Below are 17,986 nucleotides of genomic sequence, written 5' to 3' on the forward strand. Positions count from 1 at the left end.
CACTTTGACTCTGAGCAAGTCTTGGCTCCAGCCCACCACTCTACCTGTAAGGCTCCTATCTTTGTCAACAGCAAGATTCAATGATTTGTAATGGAGGCTGCTGATGGTAGCACATCGAAAATGTTAACTAATGCCACAGAGTCATATACCTGAAAGTGGTAAAAATGGGAAATGTTATGTTGTATATATGTTACCACAATAAAAATTAAAAAAAAAAGAAAGATTCAATGATGTGAAGCCCATTGGACAGAGAGCATCTTGAAGCACCTAATAGCTCCCAAATATGGAAATGTAACTTCGAATTGACTGTTTAATTTTTTCTCCTTGGATGACTTTATAATTGCATGAAATCTACTACAGTATTACTTTTTCTAAACAAACATGCTATATTTTTACAAGCTAACAGTTCTGAGAAGAAAGTAGCTATCTACAACAATATTGCTAAAGAAGCTTGAAAAAACACTAGCCATCATGCTAGGCATGGGGCATATACACTCCCTGCACATTTGGTACAAGGAAAACCAAGTAATATTTTCAAATTAGTTATGTTTAAATAGCAATTCATGCACAGTGATTTAATAGGATATTATTACATAAGTAAACTGTTTTAAGTGGATTAAAATGTGGTTTAAAATATGGGAGCAAACATATTTCCAATTCCTGGAGCACCACTATCAACATGGCTAAAATTCCAAAATGTCTACTGAGAAAGATATGATTTTTTTTATGGTAAGAAAGAAATGAAAAATTCTCAAAACAGGTGTATCAATAAAGAATACTCGAATCCTTTATCCAGTTAAAATACTGATTCTTGGTTGTCATGTAGGCATTTCACTCGAGGCAACACTGCCCCTTGGTCTTGGGGCAGTAGCCAAGGCGGTCGGAGTCCTGCCCTGAAGACTCACCTCAGCACCACCACGATTGGGCTCTCGCTGCCAGTCAGGACGATCAAACCTTTCCATATCATGAGGGCGGAAGACACAATCATAGCGAAGTTTAAAACCTGGTAATAGAGCTGGAAGAGGAAAGGCCAATCCCAAAGTGAAAAACAGTGGCAGAATATTCACTAATCCTAAACTGGACACGTTTTTTTTTTTTTTTAAATGGTGTTTTTAGGACATGAAATTAATTCACACAAAGTACAAAATGAAGAAGTATTTAATTTTTTTCCATGGAATGAACCTTCCAAATATTGTCTCTCCATAAGTGAGAGAAAAAAGGGGGCTGTGGGGGGAAGTCCTAGATCAGTAGGACTTGCTTTGTTTAAGCTCAACAAGGCTCTACTCACCTCTCACAGACTTCGCACCACCTTAAACCCTAAAGGGTTCCATAACTCATGTTCTATCACTAGGGACTCCTGCAGCAGACTAGAATCACCGACTACATTTCCATAGCACACACAGGTCTAACCCTGAGAGCCAAGCACACATAGTGGGATTTGCCTAAACTACCCATTAGCCCCATGGCCAAAGCTGGCCTCAAACAGATGCAGCAGGGTATTAGAGTACTTAGCAATGAGGCAACTCTGCATCTTAAAATTACATTTTAAAAATGAACAAGAAATTTAAATACCTGGATGTTTAAATGTTCCATAAATATTGCAAAAAGGTAAACAAATATTTGATTAGGAACACAAGCAGGAGGGTCACTCAAATCAATATATAATCATGACTGCTATGTTACCTATGCCAAAGAAGTTGAGAGCCAACCTCGCCCCACCTCAAGCCCTGAGTTAAGGCCCACATGGCTTGTCCTCACTACCTCCCTGTACCTCCCATGCTGAAGTACCAGGTCTTTCCTTGATGAAAGCTACTTGCTACACCTTCCAACCCCTGGGGACTAACGAGCAGAGCGAAACCTGCCTCCTCAGGCTGGAGCTGAATTCTTAGGCCCAGATGCCCACCACCCTACAAGAGGCTATAAGGACTGAAACCACTATGCCCAATACTACTCAAAATGCAGCCCCCAGGGGGACTTCTGGGAAAATGGTGAAATAGGGAAGGAGCTGCAGGGCTCTCTCTTCTCCCAAAAGCAGTGAGTGGACAGGCAGAATCTGTCCAAATAACTGTTCTGGGGCTTCAGAGACCAGGTGAGTCCTGTGTAGCATCCTGGAAAGTGCAGGACGAAGACAGTGAGAACTGCAGTGAGAGACTATGAGTAATTCTGGCTGCAGCCCCTAGTGCCCTTCTCCCACCCTCGAGACAAGCATCTTTGGGCAATCCAATCCCTGCCTGGCAGGCTGTAGCAGACTGGGATGACCACAGGAGTCCTCAGCCCCAAGTACAGAGAGGGACATGGCCCACACTAATCCACCTACTTTCCAGTGAATTTAAACCACTGGATCCTGCTGTTCTAGCCCTTCCTGTTTAAGTGACATTGTACCATTGTTTCAACTGTGTCAGAGGCAGAACTGGAAAAAGGCTAAACAATAACCTGCCTTCATAGGGCTGGTGGGAAGTTTGCCAAAGAGTGCCAGCTACTGGGCAGATCAAGAAAGCACAGCTTTGGGAAACTAAAGAAGATTTAAAAAAGGCTTTTGGAGTCTTTCCTGACCCTCACCCCAGGGCCCTAGGTACCTTACACAGGTATCTTGCCATGTTTTGGCTGAGAAATACTGACAAACCAAGTGTCAAAGAATAGCCTTAATACAAACTCAATCTACAACAACATTCAAGACAAAAGAAACTGACCTTCAGAATAAACTCATCAAAATAATCAGATGCCTAAATATCAGCAAAAAAATACAAGCCATACTAAGAAACAAGATATGGCCCAGTCAAAGGAACAACTTAAGAAGTCAGAGGAAATACAAAATTTGGAAAAACTAATCAAAGAAGTTCAAAAAATCTAAGTCAATTCAAGGAGATGATGGAAAAAATGGCTAAAGAGACGAAGGATATAAAGAAGACACTAGGTGAGCATAAAGAATTAGGAAGTATGCAAAGAAAAACAACAACTGTGGGAATGAAAGACACAACAGATGAGATTAAAAATTTGCTAAAGGCATGAAACAGCAGATTTGAACAGGGAGAAGAAAGGATCAGCAAGCTAGAAAACAGGACATCTGATATCAGACAGAGGAACAGATAGAGAGAATGGAAAAAACTGAGCAGTCTCAGGAAACTGAATGACAGCACAAAGCACACAAACATATGTGTCACGGGTGTCCCAGAGGAAAAAACAAGGAGAAACAGGCAGAAAGAATACTTGAGAAAGTAATAGCTGAAAATTATCTATCTCTAATAAAAGATATACATATGCATATCCAAGGAGCACAAAGTACTCCAAAAAGAATCCAAATAGACATACTCCAAGACACACAATAATCAGACTGTCAAATGCCAAAGATAATTCTAAGAGCAGCAAGAGAAAAGTGATTCACCAATACAAGGGACACCCAATAAGATTAAGTGCTGAATTCTCATAAGAAACCATGGAGGTGAGAAGACAGTGGTATGATATATTTACTGAGAGACAAAATTTGCCAGCCAAGAAATTTTTATCTGTCAAAACTGCCCACAAAAATGAGTTTAAAATAGTCACAGATAAACAGACGCTGAAATAGTTCATTAACAAGAGACCTGCCCAACAAGAAATACTAAAGGGACTCCTGCAGGCTGAAAAGAAAAGACAGTAGAGACAGGATTGGAGGACAGTGTAGAAATGAAGAATATCAGTAAGGGGAATTAAAAGGGTAAAAAGTGAGAAAAGAATAAGGTACAACAAATAAAACCAGAGGATAAAATGATTGAACTGAATATTGCCTTTACAGTAATAACACTGAATCTTAACAGATTAAACTCCCCAATCAAAAGACAGAGATTGGCAGAATGGATTTAAAAAAAAAAAAAATGATCCATCTATATGCTGTCTACAAGACACTCATTTTAAATCCAAAGATACAAACAGATTGAAAGTAAAAGGCTAGAAAAAGTTATTCCATGCTAACAGTAACCAAAAAAAGAACAGGGGTAGCCATACTAATATCTAACAAAATAGGCTGTAAATGCTAAGCTGTTAAAAGAGACAAAGAAGGACATCATATATAATTAGAGTGGGAATCCAGCAAGAAGAAATAACAATCATAAATGCACCTAAGCAAGCTACCTCAAAATACATTAGGCAAACACTGGCATAACTGAAGGGAGTAATAGATGTCTCTAACATAACAGTTACAAACCTCAATACACCACTTACATCAATAGATAGAACATCTAAACAGAGAATCACTATGGAAACAAAATAAGAAGCTAAATGATATGATAAATTAACAAGACCCAAAAACATATAGAGAACACTGCACCTAAGACAGCATGCTATACATTCTTCTGAAGTGTTCATGGATCATTCTCCAGGATAAACCATATGTTGGGTCACAAAACAGGTTTCAATAAATTTAAAAAGATTGAAATTATACAAAGCACTTTCTCTGATCATTACAGAATGAAGCTGAAAACCGATAATCACTTGAGAACTGGAAAAGTCACAAATATATGGATGTTAAACAACAAGCTCTTAAACAATCAGTTGGTCAAAGAAGAAACCACAAGAGAAATCAGTAAATATCATCTCAAGACAAATGAAAACAAGTATACGTTTCAAAACTTATGGGATGCAGCAAAGGCAGTGCTGAAAGGGAAATTGATAGCCCTAAATGCCTACATTAAAAGAGAAGAAAGAGCTAAAATCAAAGACCTAACTGAACACTTGGAGAGAAAGAAGAGTAAACTAATTCAAAGCAAGCAGAAGGAAAGACATAACAAAGATTAGAGCAGAAATAAATGAAATTGCAGACAAAAACACAACAGAGAAGCAATAAAATCAAAAGTTGGCTCTTAGACAAGATAAATAAAATAAACAAACCATTAATTAGACTGACAAAGAAAAAGGAGAGAAGAGGCAAATAAAATCAGAAATCAGAGGGGGATCATTACCTCAGAACCCATAGAAATAAAAAACAAAATGATGAGGATACTATAAACAACTGTATGCCAACCAACTAGACAACTTAGATGCAATGGACAATTTCCTAGAAACACACAAACAACATACACTGACTCAAGAAGAAATAGAAGAGCTGAACAAACTAACCACAAATAGAGATTGAATCAGTCATCAAAAACCTCCCAAAAAAGAAAAGACCAGGACCAGGGGACTTCATAGGTGAATTTTAACCAATCATTCCAAAAGAATCAATACCAATCCTACTCAAACACTTCAAAAAAATGAAGTGGAGGGAACACTACCTAACTCATTCTATGAAACCAAATTTACCATAATACCAAAGCCAGATAAAGATACTACAAGAAACAAAACTACACACCAGTTTCTTTAATAAAAATGGATGCAAAAAATCCTCAACAAATACTTGCAAATTGAATCCAACAATACATTGAAATAATTATACACCATAACCAAGTGGGTTTTATTCCAGGTAGTCAAGGGTGGTTCAACACAAGAAAATCAATTAACATAATATACCACATTAACAAATCAAAAGAGAAAAACCACATGATCATCTTGATTGATGGACAAAAGTCATTTGACAAAATCCGCATCATTTCTTGATAAAAACACTTCAAAAGTTAGAGAATAGAAGGAAATTTCCTCAACATGATAAAGGGCATATATGAAAAACCCAGCTAGCACTGTACTCAACAGTGAGAGACTGAAAGATATCCCTCCAAGACTGGGAATAAGACAAGCATGCCAACTATCACCACTGTGCTAGTGTTTTAGCCAGAGCATTCAGGCAAGAAAAAAGAAATAAAAGGCATCCAAATTAGAAAAGAAGAAATAAAACTTTCACTATGTGCAGACGATATGATCCCATATTTAGAGAGTCCCCAAAACACTAGAGCTATAAAATGAGTTCTGCAAAGTGGTGGGATACAAGATCAAAAGAGAAAAAATCAGTCTGTTTCTATACACTACTATAGCAACTAAATGAATCAAATACCTACGAATAAACTTAACCAAGGATGTAAAGGACCTATATTCAGAACATTACAAAACACTGCTAAAAGAAATCAAAGATGACCTAAATAAATGGAAAGACATTCCATCTTCACAGACTGGAAGGCTAAATGTTTATAAGATGTCAATTCTGCCCAATTTGCTTTACAGATTCAATGCAATCCCAATCAAAATTCCAACAGCCTACTTGCAGAAATGGAAAAGCCAATTATCGTGCTTGCTTTGGAAGCACATATACTAAAACTGAAATGATACAGAGAAGATTAGCATGGCCCCTGTGCAAGTATGACACGCAAATTCATGAAGCATTCCATATTTTTTTATGTACATTATACTTTACAATAAAGGAAATGGCTGAAGTTGTGGAACTGTGACCCATGACATTCTTTGAAGTTTGCTCTCTAGTTGTGAAATCATATATGCAAAGTTATCACTGTTGAGCAAGGGTGAAGACAGCAGATTAGGACAGACAGAGCAAAATCCTCCTCCATGAAAAACACTAGACAAAAGACAGAACGTGCTCCAGAATAGCGGTTCCAAGGTTCCATTGGCTGGGCAGGGACTTCTACATCCATAGTGACTATGTACTTGGAGAAACTGAGACTGTGTTCGGAGTTGTGTGAGTGTTCTGTCCGGAGAGCTGCTGGAGAAACGCAGCCAGAGTCATGGTTGAGTGGTGGGGAGAAACAGACTGTGTTCGGAGGCAGGTTGGTGTCTGACCAGAGGAGCCAGCAGTGGGAGCTGCAGCCAAGCATGGTGGGGAGCGCCTTCTACATCCCGGGCACCCGCCTCATTATCTGTAGTGGGTGATAGCCCTTTGCACACCCTCAGCTAAGAGCCCCAGAGCCAGGTAAGGGCCCCTGCAGCAGGCAGATGATTGCAGAAGTGGGTAGTTTCCACGCTCTGTGCAGCCATCTTTGCAGTGGGCTGGGAGATGCCCTTTTCAAGCTCCATGGCCAAGAGCTTCCTGAAGGGAATTTGGGATTCAGCTGGTTTGTGACGGCACACACTCCTCCTATGCAGAAGCCTACGGTGGGAACAGCCTGGAGGCAGGGGTGCCACAGAGAAGGGCCAGGAGACCTACACCCATTCCAGGGACTCTGGGGGCCCATGGAAGAGAGGGACTGTGGGAAATTTGAGTAGAAGGGTTAAATGCATTCTGCAGCCCCAGGGCATTCCAACCACATCCCCAAAAACGGCTGCAAGTAATGGGTCTTAGAGCCGTCCTCCTTGCCAAACAGCACAGGGCATGCCCTCCACCCACAGGGCTGGCGGTCCCCACTGTACACGGAAAACTGGTGCACCGATTGGACCTCAGCATGGTTTGGGCCCCCACTCGCTGCACAGACGAAGTTGGGGAGAACTGGTTTGAGGGTAAGAGGGGGCATGGGAGCACCATCTGCTGGTAGGTCAAGGAAAGTGCACTCCACCAAGCTCTTGCTCTATCAAATTATAGATAATTGTTTAAATAAGCCTGCATATCCTAAAATAACCCTATCAAGATAAGAAAATGCCAAGAGGTCAAAGACACCAGAAAATTATAAAGCATATGAAGAAACCAGAAGTTATGGATAACCCAAATAACCAAATTAAAAAACCAGAGGAGATATAGAACTTGGAGCAATTAATCAAAGAAGTAATCACAAACACCAGTATCATGGCTCAGGATATAAAGGACATCGAGAAGACCCTAGAAGAGCATAAAGAAGAAATTGCAAGAGTAAATAAAAAAATAGTGGATCTTATGGAAGTAAAAGATACTGTTGATCAAATTAAAAAGATTCCTGAGTAACATAACACCAGATTTGAAGACACAGAGAAAAGAATAAGAGAACTTGAAGATAATGCATCAGAAAGTGAAAGCATAAAAGAACAAATGTTGGAAAATATAAAAAATTTGAAATGGACCTCAGGGAATGATGGACAACATGAAGCACACAAATGTAAGAATCATTGGTGTTCCTGAAGGGAAAGAGAAGGGTAAAGGACTAGGAAGAGTATTCAAAGACATCGTTGGGAAAACTTCCCAATATTCTAAATGACACAAATGCATAAATCATAGATGCCCAATGAACTCCAAATAGAATAAATCCAAATAAAACCACTCCGAGACATTTCTAATCAGATTGTGAAATGCTGAAGAGAAGGAGAGAGTTGTAAAAGCAGCAAGAGAGAAGGGTTTCACCACTTACAAGGGAAACAACATAAGACTAAGTAGTAGTGACTACTCAGTGGCCACCATGGGGCGAGAAGGCAGCAGTATTACATATTTAAAATTCTGGAGGAGAAAAATTGCCAACCAAGATTTCTTTATCCAGCAAAGCTCTCCTTCAAATTTGAGGGAGAGCTTAAAATTTTCACAAATGCTGACAGAATTTTTTAACAAGATACCTGCGCTACAAGAAATACTAAAGGAAGCCCTACCAGCTGAGAAAAAAAAAAGGAAGGAGAGAGAGGTCTGGAGAAGGGCACAAAACTAAAGAGTTTTAGTAAGGGAATAAAGAGAAAGAGGAAAAAATACATCTGACAAATAAAAACCAAAGGATATAATGGCTGATTCAAGAACTGCCTTCACATCTTATTACTGTGAATGCGAATGGATTAAACTCCCCAATTAAAAGATACAGATCTGTAGAATGTTTTTAAAAATATTAACCATCAATATGTTGCTTACAAGAGACTCATCTTAGGCCCAGAGCCACAAAGAAACTGAAAGTGAAAGGATGGAAAAAGATATCCATGAAAGCTATAGTTAAAAGAAAGCAAGTGTCGCAACATTAATCTCATATAAAACAGACTTGAAATGCAAGGGTGTCATAGGGACAAAGAAGGACACTATATACTAATAAAAGGGACAATTCAACAAAAAGAAATAACAATCATAAATGTCTATGCACACAATCAAGGTGACCCAAAGTACATGAGACAAACATTGGCAAAACTGAAGGAAGCAATAGATTTTTTCATAATAACTATGGGTGACTTCAATACATCACTCTCTCCTATAGATAGATCATCCAGACAGAGACCAATAAAACAGTTGAAAACCTAAACAATGTGATAAATGAATTTGACTTAACAGACATATAGAGAGCATTACATCCCAAATCACCAGGATACACATTCTTCTCTAGTGCTCATGGAACTTTCTTCAGCACAGATCATATGCTGGGCCATAAAACAAGCCTCGATATATTTAAAAAGATTGAAATTATTCAAAGCACATTCTCTCATCACAGTAGAATACAACTAGAGGTCAACAGCCATCAAAGATCAGGAATATTCACAAATATCTGGAGGTTAAAGAGCACACTCCTAAACAATCAGTGGGTTAAAGAAGAAATTGCAAGAGAAATTGCTAAATATCTAGAGATGAACGAAAACGAGCGCACCACATATCAAAACTTATGGGATGCAGTGAAGGCCGTTTTACTGAGGAGGAAATTTATAGCTCTAAATGCATATATTAAAAAGGAAAAAAGATGTAAAATCAAAGAACTAATAGAACAGCTGAAGAAACTAGGAAATGAACAGCAAACTAATCGTAAACCAAGGAGAAGAAAATAACAAGGATTAAAGCAGAAATAAATCATATGGAGAACAACATCAAAAACAATAGAGAGAATAAATAAAACCAGAAATTGGTTCTTTGGGAAGATTAACAAGCCCTTAGCTAGACTGACAAAATCAAAATAAGAGATGACCCAAATAAACAAAATAACAAATGAGAGAGGGGACATTATGACAGATCCCAAAGAAATTTTAAAAACTGTAAGAGGATACTATGAACAACTGTATGCCAACAAACTACTTTAGAGCATATACGAAAAACCCACCGCTAGCATAGTACTCAATGGCAGGAGACTGAAAGCCTTCCCTCTAAGATTGGAAATGAGACGAGGATGCCCGCTGTGACCACTGTTATTCAACATTGTGCAAGAAGTGCTAGCCAGAGCAATCTGACAAGACAAAGAAATAAAAGATATCCAAATTGGAAAGGAAGAAGTAAAACTGTCATTATCTGCAGATGATATGATCTTCTATCTGGAAAACCCTAAGAAATTGACAACACAGCTACTTGAGCTAAGCGGGATACAAGATTAAGGCACGTAAGTCAGTAATGTTCCTATACACCACAAATGACCTAACTGAAGAGACACCAAGAAAAACACTCCATTGTCAATAGCAAGTAAAATCAAGAACCTAGGAATAAACTTAACCAAGGATATTAAAGACCTATACATAGAATATTACATAACTTTGGTAAAAGAAATAGAAGGGAACCTAAAAAGATGGAAAAATATTCCAAGTTCATGGATAGGAACACTAAATGTCATTAAGATGTCAATTCTACCCAAAGTCATCTACAGATTCAATGCAATTCCAATCAAAATTCCAACAACCTACTTTGCAGATTTAGAAAAGCTAGTTATCAACTTTATTTGGAAGGGAAAGATGACTTGAATTGCTAAAAACCTTCTAAAAATGAAAAATGAGTGGGAAGCCTTACACTTTCTGACTCTGAAGCTTACTATAAAGCCACAGTAGTCAAAAGAACATGGTATTAGGCACAGCAGACTGTCTCGTGGCTGGCTTCCTAAGGGAGAAGGAAGCAGTCTGTGCTGGGAACCAGGAGGGAGGCTCAACCGGGCCCCAGGTGCAGAATTGATTAACAAACTCAGGCTGCTGAACAGAAGTTCCAACCACAGATAAACTGAGACCACATACTAGAGAATCTGGGAGCAATCAGTCCCACAGAGAGGAGACAGGGTTAGCAAAAACAGCAAACCAATAATCAAAGAACTGAGACTTTTGGAGTTGGAGGCATTCAGAATAAAAAGGGCTGGGTTCCAACAGAAAGGGACACATATGCAAATCCATGCAAATCCGAGAAGCTGGGGCCCTTCTCTGAAAATCCAGTTTTTCTTGTTTCTTCTGCTCTCTGACTCCTTATCTTTTTGCATTTCAGTGGTCCATCAGAGCTCCTGTGCCAACCTAGCCCCCCTGCATGGGTGGAATTAAAGTTGTCTCAGAATACTATTCACTAGGAAGAGATAATAGCCTAAAGGTCTTATATTTAAATAGTCTACACTTGACTGACAAAACTTGGGGGCTGGGGAAAGGACTTTCCTTTTTTCTTTTTTTCTGAAATAATTATTCTAAGTAGCCTATTACAGAAAGCCTCAAAGATTTGGAATTGGCCACTGCACCCAGGCAAGAGTGGAGCTAAGACAGCTCTGAAAGACAAAGCAATGAGTCTAGTGGCTGAGACAATTCTCTAAAGGGAGTAACTTCCCCAAGAAAAGGGGAGGACAGGGCCCAGTTCAGGTGGCCAGCTCTTCCTCAGAAAACTCAATGCCCAGGAGCTGGAAAACAGAAACCAGCTTGACTCAGCCATGCCCCTAACAGTGACAAGGTCTGCAGAGCATTAAAGGCAACTGTGACACCTCTTTACACTGGTGGGGAGCTTCAGGTTGAGAAGCACCACTCACTGAACAGGACAGCAAAAGCACAGAGTCCAGAAGCTTCACAGGAGGGTCTGACAACCTGCAGACTCTTATTCTCAGGGAAACTCCATACCATCCTCTTGAGACTTGGGCCTGTCTAGACTGGGAAAATCTGATTGGGGTTGATCGTATCTGAGGAGACTCTCTCACAAAAAGGTTACACAGAGGTAGAGCAAGAACCAAAAAATCAAGAGGTGAAAACCTCTGATAAACTAAACAGAAGTTACAGTAGAGGTCTAGAATAAGTTGAACTGAATGCCAAAGAACAGAGAACAAAGCCAGCCAACAAGAAAACCCTATGTAAAAGAGTGAAAACAAGTTCCAGAATAAACTAATCAAGAAAATCAGATGCCTAGACAGCTTAAGATAATAAGCCACACCAGGAAACACGAAAATATGGATCAGCCATAGGAACACACTAACATTCTAACTGCGATACAGGAATTGAAACTAATTAGTAACCAAACAGATCTCCTAAATCAATTCAAAAATCAAGTAAAAAATCAATTCAATGAGCTGAGGGAAGATACGGCAAAAGAGATGAAAGATATGAAGACGACATTGGGCGAACATAAGGAGGAACTCGAAAGTATGAAAAAGCAAACGGCAGAACTTAGGGGAATGAAAGGCTCAATAGAAGAGATGAAAAACACAATGGCAACTTACAAGAACAGATTTGAAGAGGCAGATGAAAGGATAGGTGAACTAGAAGACAAAACTGAAAGCCTACACAAAGGAACAGATAGGGAAAAGAATGAAAAATATGAACAGGGTCTTAGGGAACTGAACGACAACATGAAGCGCACCAATACACGTGTTATGGGTTTCCCAAAAGGAGAGGGAAAAGGGACAGAAAGAATAGAAGAAATAATCACTGAAAATTTCCCAACTCTTATGAAAAACAAAATTACAGATTCAAGATGTGCAGCGTACCCCAAACAGAATAGATCCCAATAGACCTACTCCAAGATACTTACTGATCAGACTGTCCAATGTCAAGGACAAGGAGAGAATTCTGAAAGCAGCAAGGGAAAAGCGATCCATCACATACAAGGCAAGCTTGGTAAGACCATGTACAGATTTCGCTGCAGGAATCATGGAGGTGAGAAGGTAGTTGTATTAGTTAGGGTTCTCTAGGGAAACAGAATCAATGAGAGATGTCTCGGATTATCAAATTGTAAAAGTGACTCATGCAACTGTGGGTATGCATGAGTTCAAATTCTGTAGAGCCGTCAACGAACTGTCAACTCCAAGGAAGATGTCCGATGAACTCCTCAGGAAACGAACCGGCAACTTCGACAAACTTCTCAGGAAATGCTTCACTGGGCAGCCGAAGAAGAAATGAAGGTCCTCTATCTGTCTTGCTTATAAGTCTTCAACTGATTAATTGGATTAAATCCAGCCAATTGCCTTCTCTCGTTGTGGAAGGCACGCCCTTTGGTGAGTCATCAGTCACAGCTGCAGTCAATTGACTGATGATTTAATAAACCAGCCTGCTGGTTTATCAACCAGCCTCAAACGTCCTCACAGCAATTGTTAGGCCAGTGTTTGCTTGACCAGACAGCTGGGTCACCTGGCCAAGGTGACACATGAACCTAACCATCACAGTAGTGGTATGTATATGTAAGATACTGAAGGAGAAAAACTGCCAACCAAGAATTCCATACCCGGCAAAACAGTCTTTCAAAAATAAGGGAGAGATCAAAATATTTTCAGACAAACAGACGCTGAGAGAGTTTGTGAATAAAAGACCTGCACTTCAAGAAATAATAAAGGGAGTGCTAAAGGCTGACAGAAAAAGACAGGAGAGAGAGGTTTGGGGAAGAGAGTGGAAATTAAGACTATCAGGAAGGGTAAAAGGAGAAAAAGAGAAAAATATGACATATAAAATCCAGAAGACAACATGGCAGAAAAAAAATACTGCCCTTCCGTAATAACACTAAATGTCAATGGTTTAAATTCCCCCAATAAAAAGACAGACTGGCAGAATGGATTAAAAAGCAAGACCCATCTATATGCTGTCTACAAGAAACTCACTTCAGACACAAGGACAAAAATAGGCTGAAAGTGAAAGGCTGGAAAAAGATACATCACACAAACAACCAGAAAAAAGCAGGAGTAGCTCTATTAATATCAGACAAATTAGACTGCAAATGTAAAACAATCAAGAGAGACAAAGAAGGACATTATATATTAATAAAAGGGACAATTCATCAAGAAAACATAACAATCATAAATATCTATGCACCAAGTCAGACTGCCCCAAAATACATGCGGCAAACACCGTCAACACTGAAGGGAAAAGCAGATACTTCTACAATTATAGTTCAAGACTTCAATACACTGCTCTTACCAATGGACAGAACATCTAGACAGAGGATCAATAAGGAAACAGAGATGTTGAATTGTACGATAAATGATCTAGACTTGACATATATAGAACACTACAGCCCACAACAGCTGGATACACATTTTTCTCAAGTGCTCATGGATCATTCTCTAGGATAGACCACATGTTGGGTCATAAAGCAAGTCTCAACAAATTTAAAAGGACTGATATTATACAAAACACCTTCTTAGACCATAATGGAATGAAGCTGGAAATCAGTAACAGGCAGAAGGTCAGAAAATTCACAAATATATGGAGGCTAAATAACATGCTCTTAGACAACCAGTGGGTAAAGGAAGAAATTACAAGATAAATCACTAAATATCTTGAGGCAAATGAAAATGAAACCACAACATATCAAAACTTATGGGATGCAGCAAAGGCAGTGCTGAGAGGAAAATTTATTGCCCTAAATACCTATATTGAAAGAGAAGAAAAAATTCAGGAATTAACTGCTCACCTAGAGGAACTAGAGAAAGAACAGCAAAATAACCTCAAAGCAAACAGAAGCAAATAAATAATAAAGGTTAGAACAAAAAATTAATGAAATTGAGAAAAGGAAAACAATAAAGAGAATCAGCAAACCCAGAAGCTGGTTATTTGAGAAAAGCAATGAAATCGATGGACCCTTAGCTAGGCTACCAAAAAACAGAGGCGGGGGGGGAGGGGAGGATGCAAATAAACACAATCAGAAATGGAAAGTGGGACATAACTACTGACTCCACAGAAATAAAGGAGATAATGAGAGGATACTATGAGCAACTACACGCTAATAAATTAGACAACCTCAACAAAACAATCACAAGTAAAGAGACTGAATCAGTTATCAAAAAGCTCCCAAAGGAGGAGGCGGGGCAAGATGGCAGACTGGTGAGCTGTAAGTTTTAGTTACTCCTCCAGGAAAGTAGGTAAAAAGCCAGGAACTGCGTGGACTGGACACCACAGAGGAATCTGACTTTGGGCATACTTCATACAACACTCATGAAAATGTCGAACTGCTGAGATCAGCGAAATCTGTAAGTTTTTGCGGCCAGGGGACCCGCGCCCCTCCCTGCCAGGCTCAGTCCCGTGGGAGGAGGGGCTGCCAGCTCCGGGAAGGAGAAGGGAGAACTGCAGTGGTAGCCCTTCTCGGAAACTCATTCTACTGATTCATACTCCAACCATAGATAGACTGAGACCAGACACCAGAGAATCTGAGAGCTGCCAGCCCAGCAGAGAGGAGACAGGCATAGAAAAAAAAAAAATAACGCGAAAAACTCCAAAATAAAAGCAGAGGATTTTTGGAGTTCTGGTGAACACAGAAAGGGGAAGGGCGGAGCTCAGGCCTTGAGGCGCATATGCAAATCCCGAAGAAAAGCTGATCTCTCTGCCCTGTGGACCTTTACTTAATGGCCCTGGTTGCTTTGTCTATTAGCATTTCAATAACCCATTAGATCTCTGAGGAAGGAACTTTTTTTTTTTTTTTTAATCCTTTTTTCTTTTTCTAAAACAATTACTCTAAGAAGCCCAATACAGAAAGCTTCAAAGAATTGCAATTTGGGCACGTCAAGTCAAGAGCAGAACTAAGAGAGCTCTGAGACAAAAGGCAATAATCCAGTGGCTGAGAAAATTCACTAAACACCACAACTTCCCAAGAAAAGGGGGGTGTCTGCTCACAGCCACCATCCTGGTGGACAGGAAACACTCCTGCCCATCGCCAGCCCCATAGCCCAGAGCTGCCCCAGACAACCCAGTGTGACGGAAGTGCTTCAAATAACAGGCACACACCACAAAACTGGGCATGGACATTAGCCTTCCCTGCAACCTCAGCTGATTGTCCCAGAGCTGGGAAGGTGGAGCAGTGTGAATGAACAAAGCCCCATTCAGCCATCATTTGAGCAGACTGGGAGCCTCCCTACACAGCCCAGCAGCCCAGAACTGCCCTGGGGGGACGGCACTCACCTGTGACATAGCACAGTCATCCCTCAACAGAGGACCCGGGGTGCACAGCCTGGAAGAGGGGCCCACTTGCAAGTCTCAGGAGCCATACGCCAATACCAAAGACTTGTGGGTCAGTGGCAGAGACAAACTGTGGCAGGACTGAACTGAAGGATTAGACTATTGCACCAGCTTTAAAACTCTAGGATCATCAGGGAAATTTGATTGTTAGGGCCACCCCCCCTCCCCGACTGCCCAGAAACACGCCCCACATACAGGGCAGGCAACACCAACTACACACGCAAGCTTGGTACACCAATTGGGCCCCACAAGACTCACTCCCCCACTCACCAAAAAGGCTAAGCAGGGGAGAACTGGCTTGTGGAGAACAGGTGGCTCGTGGACGCCACCTGCTGGTTAGTTAGAGAAAGTGTACTCCACGAAGCTGTAGATCTGATAAATTAGAGATAAGGACTTCAACAGGTCTACAAACCCTAAAAGAACCCTATGAAGTTCACCAAATGCCACGAGGCCAAAAACAACAGAAAATTATAAAGCATATGAAAAAACCAGACGATATGGATAACCCAAGCCCAAGCACCCAAATCAAAAGACCAGAAGAGACACAGCACCTAGAGCAGCTACTTAAAGAACTAAAGATGAACAATGAGACCATAGTACGGGATATGAAGGAAATCAAGAAGACTCTAGAAGAGCATAAAGAAGACATTGCAAAACTAAATAAAAAAATGGATGATCTTATGGAAATTAAAGAAACTGTTGACCAAATTAAAAAGATTCTGGACACTCATAGTACAAGACTAGAGGAAGCTGAACAACGAATCAGTGACCTCGAAGATGACAGAATGGAAAATGAAAGCATAAAAGAAAGAATGGGGAAAAAATTGAAAAAATCGAAATGGACCTCAGGGATATGATAGATAATATGAAACGTCCAAATATAAGACTCATTGGTGTCCCAGAAGGGGAAGAAAAGGGTAAAGGTCTAGGAAGAGTATTCAAAGAAATTGTTGGGGAAAACTTCCCAATCTTCTAAACAACATAAATACACAAATCATAAATGCTCAGCGAACTCCAAATAGAATAAATCCAAATAAACCCACTCCGAGACATATACTGATCACACTGTCAAACACAGAAGAGAAGGAGCAAGTTCTGAAAGCAGCAAGAGAAAAGCAATTCACCACATACAAAGGAAACAGCATAAGACTAAGTAGTGACTCCTCAGCAGCCACCATGGAGGCGAGAAGGCAGTGGCACGATATATTTAAAATTCTGAGTGAGAGGAATTTCCAGCCAAGAATACTTTATCCAGCAAAGCTCTCCTTCAAATTTGAGGGAGAGCTTAAATTTTTCACAGACAAACAAATGCTGAGAGAATTTGCTAACAAGAGACCTGCCCTACTGGAGATACTAAAGGGAGCCCTACAGACAGAGAAAGAAAGAGAGGACAGAGAGACTTGGAGAAAGGTTCAGTACTAAAGAGATTCAGTATGGGTACAATAAAGGATATTAATAGAGAGAGGGGAAAAATATGGCAAACATAAACCAAAGGATAAGATGGCCGATTCAAGAAATGCCTTAACGGTTTTAACATTGAATGTAAATGGATTAAACTCCCCAATTAAAAGATATAGATTCGCAGAATGGATCAAAAAAAATGAACCATCAATATGTTGCATACAAGAGACTCATCTTAGACACAGGGACACAAAGAAACTGAAAGTGAAAGGCTGGAAAAAAATATTTCATGCAAGCTACAGCCAAAAGAAAACAGGTGTAGCAATATTAATCTCAGATAAAACAGACTTCAAATGCAGGGATGTTTTGAGAGACAAAGAAGGCCACTACATACTAATAAAAGGGGCAATTCAGCAAGAAGAAATAACAATCGTAAATGTCTATGCACCCAATCAAGGTGCCACAAAATACATGAGAGAAACACTGGCAAAACTAAAGGAAGCAATTGATGTTTCCACAATAATTGTGGGAGACTTCAACACATCACTCTCTCCTATAGATAGATCAACCAGACAGAAGACCAATAAGGAAATTGAAAACCTAAACAATCTGATAAATGAATTAGATTTAACAGACATCTACAGGACATTACATCCCAAATCACCAGGATACACATACTTTTCTAGTGCTCATGGAACTTTCTCCAGAATAGATC

The 17,986-nt window shown here is 39.9% G+C and overlaps 1 protein-coding gene and 1 non-coding gene across 2 annotated transcripts in view; one reads left to right on the top strand and one right to left on the bottom strand.

Annotated features, from left to right (window-relative positions):
* The window catches only part of SEC11C (SEC11 homolog C, signal peptidase complex subunit), a 61,710-nt gene that overhangs the window by 22,390 nt on the left and 21,334 nt on the right, over positions 1–17,986 (bottom strand). Inside the window, exon 2 of the mRNA XM_037806101.1 lies at positions 906–1,015. Within this exon, the coding sequence (XP_037662029.1) occupies positions 906–1,015 (110 nt within the window). The remainder of the gene's footprint in view (positions 1–905; positions 1,016–17,986) is intronic.
* LOC119511915 lies at positions 6,190–6,296 on the top strand. Its single transcript, XR_005212262.1, has one exon. It is a non-coding gene; the product is annotated as a U6 spliceosomal RNA (small nuclear RNA).

This window comes from Choloepus didactylus, chromosome 16, assembly GCF_015220235.1.
Source record: "Choloepus didactylus isolate mChoDid1 chromosome 16, mChoDid1.pri, whole genome shotgun sequence".
NCBI lineage: Eukaryota > Metazoa > Chordata > Mammalia > Pilosa > Megalonychidae > Choloepus > Choloepus didactylus.